Below are 8,510 nucleotides of genomic sequence, written 5' to 3'. Positions count from 1 at the left end.
GCATTTAGCACCACCTGGGGATACGGCACAAATTACAGCGCAGATAAAAAGTACACACAGCCATGGACTTTTTCCATTTTGCTGTCACTGAATCACAAAGGTGTTACTCATTTGTTTCAATCAGCAAAAAGGACAAGTTAATGACAAAGTGAAAACAAAGCTACATATGATCTAAATTAAGAACATACAAAAATAGAAAAACCTCTAGAAGTGCATACATCCGCCAATGCTGAACAGTCTCCTTATGAAAACACGTTTAAAATTCATTAGATCAAGGTTTTTATTTGGTTTCAAATTGCAAACTCATAAATATCAGTCCCCTCAACAAACCTGTTTTTCATTAAGATCCATGAATTATTCTCATAAATCAATAATGTTGGAAAGCGTCCAATCTCACAATGTTACTGAAAGTGAAAAAAGATTCCTGGATCTGCCCCCTGTTCCGGCCGTGCACCAAAATGTAATGGTTTCTTCCCTGACCCAAGTTTCATTGTCATCTGTTTAAGAGTTTTCACACAACTTGGCAACAACAGATAAAGAAAACAATCTGCTTGGCAGAGGTAAAGGTCATTTCACATGAATAGAGTTTTTTTATTTTTATAGTCACATAACTTGAATAGAGCTCACCTGTGTGTAATGGATTAGTAACAAGGGATTTCAAGATAAGTGCTTCTGAATGTGAAATGTCATTTTAACGTAAAAAAAAATAAGGGAATATTCCAGGCAATTATGCAACAAAGCTTTTGAAAAGTAGCAATCTGTGAAAGAAACCAGCACATTTCCCAGAGTGGCTGTCAGTCACACACTGCCCTACATAAAGCTACAGGTCTATGTGATAGAAGCTTTAGAGAGCAGTCACCTCGAGGCCTGTGGACACTGAAGGATCCACAGGGTTCCAGAGTTGAGATGAACAACAACTGTGCGAGTGACGTAACTGGGGAGTGTTAACCACAAGGCATGTGGAAGAGTGACACAAAAAATCTTACATGGGTCTTCCAAAAGTGAGCTTTTTGTACATCCTACTGAGATAAATGCAGTACAGAGCGATCTCCTGTTGCAGTCTGTGTCAGAGTCCAAACCTCAAGAATCTGGTGAGACTTGAAAATCACTGCTCACTTAGTCTCTATGCAATTCACATCAACTTTAAGCTGCAGGTGTTCCAAGTGGTCTCTTTAAATCACAATGCTCGTACACAAACAGTTATGTTGTTGAGTTATATAAATAAAGTCAATCTGGATCATTTCTAGATGTTTTTAGACATAAAAGCCTAATTATATCTAATACATTCCACATTGTCAAATGAAAACATGAGAAAAGGGAATTTCTTGCACACTTCCTGATTCAGTTGGGTGCACATTTAAGTCATTCCTTGTTAACAGTTAGCTCTAATGCTTTGAGCATAGCCACACATAGGTGATATATTTTATTTAAATTGTTCCCTGTTTGAGCACATTGTGTACTTCAAATAAGCTTAGAAAATAAAAAATTCGTATTAATTTTTAGTACGTGACGTCACTTTTTGAAAGACTACCGACAGGACAGGGTGCCACTCCTGACCCCACCCTTAGATCTGCGTTCGCAAATAATCAAGTCACAAGAAACCTGAAAACATTACTGGTGCAACTGGTATTTCTTATGTAAAATTTAAATAGCTCATAATCCATCGACGCTCCCATCTGTGCAGTCCACACCTGTGGGCCAGTTCTGCTTTCCAAGTCTGAAACCCCCTTGTACAGACTAGGCAAGGCAACAATGTCTCACTTATATAAAAAAAACTAAATAAGGTTTGGATCATGGTTGTCTCACACCAACATGACTGCCTCAATATGTGTCACACAAACAAAAGACAAAGTCAAACCGACTGCAATTTTAGTGATTTATTTGTACAATAGGAATTGCACTGTACAAATACCCCAGCTCAGATGTGAAGGCAAGAACATGTCAGCATCTGCTCTGTTCTGCCTGACCCGAACATCCCTCAAACCACACTGTGAGCTTAGACCGATGGAAACAGATATGCACAGAAAACAACAATGATAATAAAAATAAAGCTAAAAAAATAAATAAAGCAGCTGCCAGCCGAAAAAATTAACATTTACAGGGCAAGAAGAGACCCTTCCTTCCCAACTAAGTGCCAAAGCGTACTGAAAATACTGAAATTAAAAAAGGCTAAATAAAAACTACAAAAATAATATCATGTCCACGTTTACCTGTCCAACCTTTATGGCAGTGGAGTGATTATGGTCTCAGTTTAAATAGCATGTAAAAATGGAACTCTCAGTAGACGAATACAGAAAAAGGCATATGGTGATATCTCTATCAGGTCAATGCCCCTATGATACTTACACCACGTACACATGTATACACCATCAACAGACACACTAATGGTGGGAGCTTTTACACACATGACGGGACACACACAAAAAAAAAAATCCTTCTCAATCCCACCCCATTTAAATCACGTTTGACAGCAATGGAGCGTGGTGTCTGCAAAGTTTTCTCTCAAAGCAATATCAATTTACATTCACTCAAATTTCCATTAGTAAACCACTAATGTTACCATGGTAACTCAAAACGTCGTATAAAAATATAACAAAGACTGAAAACTGATGCACTCAACAAAAGTATATCTACACAGTCTTAAATGTGGGGTGGGGGCTGAGCGACATGGCTAAGAACAGCTTGAATTTCCAATCTCTCATGTTGTTTTCCGGGGAGGGGGGGGCTAGGGAATGCATAAGGACTCTCCGCATCAAGTCTGAGTAGCAGCAGTCTTTCCCCTCTCGCCAATAGTGACACAGTGAAAGCCGCGGGTTCCATCGGGACCCCTGGGCAGCCTCATTACACCTGGTGGTAGGCCGTCAGCGTTCTGCATCTTTCGACCCAGCATCGGGCTTCCGACCGGGCTGCTCTCCTGAGATGCCACCTGCTTGCGCCGCTGAACCCATGGGCTCCCTGAAGGGGTGAGGCTACTGTCTGAGGAGTAGTCTGCCCAGCGACGCCCGGCTTCAGGGCTCAGTCTGCCCTCACTGGCCAGGGGAGACTTGTGGGAATGTGGGGATTTGCGCTGGGGACAGGGGCTGCCGCGGGGGCTGGACCACGGACTGTTACGCGGGGAGATTCCAGGACTCAGGTGATTGTTCTGGAAGCTGATACTGGCAGTGGTCGGGCTGAGCTTGTTGCAGGACTGGGACTTCCTGGCAAGCCTTGGGGATGTAGGGTTGCTCTCAGTATCTGAAGAGCTGCAGGCAGAGTCGTCCCCGTGGTACTGAAGCTCCCGTATTCTGCTGTTGAGCGAGCGACTCTTGCGCATCCCTCCCTCCTCACGTGGTCGTTCTTTGGGTACCTTCTTCTTGGGCGGCTTGGTGCCAATCAAGACCACTTTCAACCCTAGCAAATTGGCCCCACCATCGTCGCTCCCCACAGCTTCATTGGCTTTAACAGCAGCCTCCACCTCCTCAAACTCCACGATGGCACACTCCTCAGAGCCCAGCTGAGTGTAGCGGCCGCTCAGCCTCTTCAGGTCAGCCGGCAGGTCCTTCCCAGGCTTAAGGACTCTGACAGAAGCAATGGTGCCGTATGTTCCAAAAGCCTTCAGCAACAGCTTCATCAGCTGCTCCTGCTGGGTCGCTCCTCCCTCGTTCCCTCCATTATCCTTCGCGAGAGTAGCCAGCTCTGGCCACTGCTGCAAATCACTTAACAGCAGCATGCGGCTAGGCAGCGACTCGCTGGCAAAGACCGGCACTGCGGATTTACGCCGCACCTTACGGCCCTCATCATTCAGCTCAAGTATCTTTGAGTGTCTCAGAGCATAAGCAGTTGTTCTCCAGTCACGAGTCAAGTGTTTCACCTGCAAAGAGATGATAGTTGTGTTACATGGGTGAGATTAAATGGTTTAGAAGTGCAATCTCTAAACCACTAGGTCACACCTTTGATCTCTGCAACAGTTTCTACTTATACAGCCTTTACTTTTTAAGGCTTGAAATGTTTAATAAAAAGGTTCAATAACTTAAGCTGGTCAGCATTAGGGCTGGGCAATGATTCACACTAATTCGTGATCAATAATTCTCCCAATGTAATAATATTTATCAACAGCAACATAACAAAAGTCCAATATATATCGATGTAATGCTTTTGCATTGTGTAAGCACCGTGACAAAATGGATCTACCTCAGATTTGTACAATATTTTCTTGTTGATCATTCTCTGCTCATAAAGAATTTAAAACCACAACCTTCACTCAGGCAGGGGCAGATCCAGGGTTAGGGTCAGGGGGCACTGGCCCCGGCTGAAATCTGGATGGCCCCTGAAATGCTCCTGTCCTGTAAACTAGTCACTTTGTTATAGAATTCTATCTTTTAAACTGTTTAAAATGTTTTGTGGCTTTGCGCAAAACTATAGAGCAAACAGTAAACAAAGAATGACTTAAACGTGCACCTTACTGAATCAGGAATAGTGCACGGAAATATCCTAGATCAGCCACTGCACTCAGGAGCAAAGATCTGTCTTTAAACTTAAGATAAGTTTAAATAATGTGACATTTATTGTGATAATTATCAATATCGACTTACATTACATTTTTTATCTTGATGTCATTTTTGGCCTCATCGCCCAGCCCTAGTCAGCATGATCAATGATTAGTGCTTTCCTTTAACTCATAGGTCCTGAATCAATAACTGAGTCTGTTTGTGGATATAAGCCATTCGGTTCAAATATCCTGAATTCACTGCATTAGTCACATCATCGCTGTATAATTTTCTTATTTATAAAATGTGTCACCTCAGTGTTGCCAAGCTCACAGTTGAATCCCTGTTTATATTAAAAATTAGTGTGTATGAGGGGATGCAGATCACTTGCAGCATAAACAGAAAAACACAAACACGCAGGCCTGCAAATCTGTATGCATGAACCTCGAGTAGCACCAGCGTTTGTGACTCAATAAGAGAATACTGTTGCATCCCAACAACAAGTCATGTTGATATTCATTACTATTCAATTCTCACAAGCCTCTGCATCATTGCAATTACAATGTCAAGCCCCTGGTTCTTATTTGAAAACGGATTTTTTTCCCCCTCAGCTTTGTTATTAACGTTATATTTGTACATTTTTTTTGTCAGTGTTCAAAATACTATACATGATTATCGTATACGATACTATATGCAGCTGACTCTCAGCTCAGGGATATCAGTATACAAGATTAAAAGCCCATAATGAGCCACCAGTGGACAATTCAGCTTGTAGAGTGGACGCTATATTTTAGCCTATAGTAGTGAAAGGCTCAGTGTGCAATTTGCAGCCCTATTAGCGCAGGGAATTCAGATGACTTCTTATTGTGTTTCTGGCTCTGCAGCCATGGTTACCTTTTTGAATGATGTGAGCAACTTGACGCTGACAAATCCCAGTTTGTTACGTCTGACGTGTTTGAGCAGGAAGGCATCGTGCTCCAGGTTCTCGTCGGACAGGTAGTACTCAATCTGAGCGACCAGCTTCTGGATGAGATCTGGATCCGGGGGCTGCCAGCTGTCCTCCTCCAGCTCCCCTCCACTGGTGCCAGCCCCGCTGCGTATGGGAAGACAAACACGTATCGTGGTCAGCAGTGCGTCACTCTATCAGAATGTTTCATACCCTAAAACTGCAAACTAATACAGAGTAAAATCCGATGCAGAAATACACCGTGTAACCTTGCTACCTAAAGGAAACTGTTTCTTAGCCCAACTTGAACCCTGGTGTTTGGAGGAGGCAGTTGCTCTTTTAATGCAAAGGAAGCAGTTTGTTTACCCAATCATAGTATGGTGGACTTAAATGTATAGTTATCTGACATTGTTGCTATAAAAATGTTTCAAACCCTAAAACTGCAAACATTACCACTGTTACACGTCTCACTTTCATTAATACAATAAGCCAGAGTCTTACAAGTTGTTGGCAGCAGTGCATCATTATCCTGCCATGCCTCTCTGCAACATGAGAGAAAAGGGATGGACTGTCTTCCTCCTTTCAGATTTTGTCTCACAGCAGTTGACAAGCTGCGTCTCCAGCCATGTCACCATGCCTCGCTGCCAGACCTCGACCCACAGTGTCGCCCCTGTCCCGAAACTGCCAAGACCTCTCCATCTGAAGGGTGCAGAGTCACAGGCTCTTCCTCCCACACATAATATGGTGGCTCACCAAATCAAATTCGCACAGTTTACAAAAACTGCTACCAATACGGTAGATGTTTAAAAGACAAAAAGCACAAAGATCTCCCGCAGGCACTTGGCCAAAGCCGTGAAGCAGCACAGTCGGGTAGCCCTGCAGATTAAGAGTGAGGGTCTGAATGAAATTTTGTGGATGACTCATCACCTCCTCCAGCCTCCTCCCTCGCACACCCTCAGTCGACAGCTTTCCAGCCGACTGACCACACAGCTGGCACAAGCCCACGGCTTCCACAGAATAACCACCAGCATTCAGAGGAAAATACTGTCACTGCATGATCAAACGAGATGTTAACATGTGCGTTCAAGAAATCACAGCAGAGATGATAGATACTGGGGAATTTCCACACTTCTCACATCACTGTTATAGCGCAATGTGTAGCAGGAATATTGGGTGCAACAGCCACATGAAAGGACAGCTGATAAACTACACTTTCCTCTATTAGTAACCAGCATGCCATCAGATGGTTGATGCTCTTAAAACATCATCCTGTGTGGAGAACAGAAATGTGCACAGGTGTCTGTGCCAGTGAGTCACTAAAGGTGTGACCTACACGCAAACAAGAGAGTGATGCATTTCCCTCTTTGGCCTTTTCTACAACTGACTCACTCTTTTCGCACGTTGTCCAAGTGAGGAACTTGCAGGTCAAAGGATAAAAATAGCAGGCCATGACGCAGGGGAATTAGATTAAAGTTAAGGTGCCATCCTTTATCTCGGTCACAGGTGTCTGGTTTAACAGCACCGGTGCTGCCTGCAGGTGGTTACACTCTTCACTTCCCTGCTGTCCCACCCAGGAGATGATCATAATTATATCCCTCTAGTCTATCTGTCTGTGAGGATTTGCACTCCCGGTTGGAAGCATCTATTGTCCTCCTGGGCACATTGCGATGCTGTTTCCCTTTCTTGTGGTCGCCTGTTTGGATTGTAGCTGTTTGAACAGCATCTGTGTACACAACTGGCATTCTCCCAGTGGAACAAACCAATCCAACTGTACCTACTGCTGGGGACCTGCCAGCACATGAGCAGCGAGTGGAGCTATGGCTAATACAGAGTCAAATCCGATGCAGATATACACCGTGTAACCTTGCCACCGAGAGGAAACTGTTTCTTAGCCCAGCTTGAACCCTGGTGTTCGGAGGAGGCAGTTGACTTGCAATCATGGGACTTAAATGTGTCAATGATTAAAGCGCAGGTCTTTTATTACAAAGGAAGCAGTTTGTTTACCAGAGCATGATGGACTTAATTGTTCTGCTATCTGACATTGTTCAGAAAACTTAAAAGTATTGTGCAACTCCAACCTGGATTTGTCATATCTTCCGATTTCGTCCTCGCTGCAGCTTCCCCCGAGGAAGTCGATGATGCTGGACGACACCTCGGGCTCCTCGTCCTCCGCCGCCTGAATGGCCACCGTGATCGTCACCGTCCCCATCTCCTGCGTGTGCTGATCCACGGTGATTACCTCATCGAAGCCGCGCTCCGCTGACGCATCCGAGGCGCACGCCGCCGGGTTCGGACCGGGGATGTCCACAGACCCGCTCATGGTCCCCGAATGAGCCGGGGTGCTCCCGCCCGCTCCCTGCTCTCCTCCCTCGGCGGTAGCGGCGGCGGCAGCAGCAGCAGCGCCTGCCTGGACGCTTCTTATCTGGCTCGAGTCGAAGGCGCGGGCAGGATGCGCGGTGCGTAAAGCCGGTCGACGCTTCTTCTTCGGGCACCAGTAATGGCGGAGAAGCACCCAGGGGGTTCCGAAGACGCGCTCCACGGCTCGCCAGAGACCCCCGATCCAGATCCGACCCGGTGGAGGGCCCTGAGGAACAGCGGGGCTTGTGGCAGCCGGCGAGACGCAGCCTGGACCTGGCGAGACGGACGGGCTGGAGCCTCCGCGCTGTGCCTCTTCCTCCTCCTCCTCCTCCTCTTCTTCCTCCTCCTCCACCACCGCCGCTGCTGCCACTGCTGCTACTTCCTCAAATGTAAGAGGCTTTCTGCTTTTGAGACGAGCTCTGGGATTGGGCCGCGGCAGCAGCGTGTCTTCGCACTCATTCCCAGCCCACAGGCAGGAGCCGACACAAAGCCGAGAGGGAGGCAGGAGGAAGGCCAGGCAGCGCATGAAGGCGTTCACCAAGGCGTGCATACTACTGTTTCTCTTTTTTTACCCTCCACACACATACACACGCGCGCACACATGCACTCTGAGTGTTGTCTATTTTCCGCGAAGACACGAATACCTCGTTTGCATGTGTCTAAGTAGGAGAGCAAATTCACGTGTTCCACTTCCTTCTAATTAGGAAAAGGCCGTGCCAAGGACGACGACCCCCCCCCCT

General features: G+C 45.9%; 1 protein-coding gene across 1 annotated transcript; it reads right to left on the bottom strand.

The window, feature by feature from the left end:
- Nucleotides 1–1,862: 1,862 nt before the first annotated feature.
- larp6a (La ribonucleoprotein 6, translational regulator a) lies at nucleotides 1,863–8,510 on the bottom strand. Its single transcript, XM_034574514.1, has 3 exons — nucleotides 7,491–8,510; nucleotides 5,361–5,559; nucleotides 1,863–3,850 (listed from the first exon to the last, which is right to left on the bottom strand). Exons 1-3 carry the CDS (start codon nucleotides 8,318–8,320, stop codon nucleotides 2,753–2,755), a joined length of 2,127 nt encoding a protein of 708 aa, XP_034430405.1. The 5' UTR covers nucleotides 8,321–8,510; the 3' UTR covers nucleotides 1,863–2,752.

Source organism: Hippoglossus hippoglossus, chromosome 3 (assembly GCF_009819705.1).
Source record: "Hippoglossus hippoglossus isolate fHipHip1 chromosome 3, fHipHip1.pri, whole genome shotgun sequence".
Classification (NCBI taxonomy): domain Eukaryota; kingdom Metazoa; phylum Chordata; class Actinopteri; order Pleuronectiformes; family Pleuronectidae; genus Hippoglossus; species Hippoglossus hippoglossus.
This window is presented reverse-complemented; position numbering and strand designations above follow the sequence as displayed.

Bases quoted from the DNA above. Each gene is read 5' to 3' on its own strand.
- larp6a (XM_034574514.1), bottom strand. From the start codon at position 8,320: ATGCACGCCTTGGTGAACGCCTTCATGCGCTGCCTGGCCTTCCTCCTG. The intron at 5,560-7,490 runs GTTGGAGTTGCA...TCCCATACGCAG, and splicing joins GGAAGATATGACAAATCCAG to CGGGGCTGGCACCAGTGGAG. The intron at 3,851-5,360 runs GTAACCATGGCT...ATCTCTTTGCAG, and splicing joins TGCTCACATCATTCAAAAAG to GTGAAACACTTGACTCGTGA.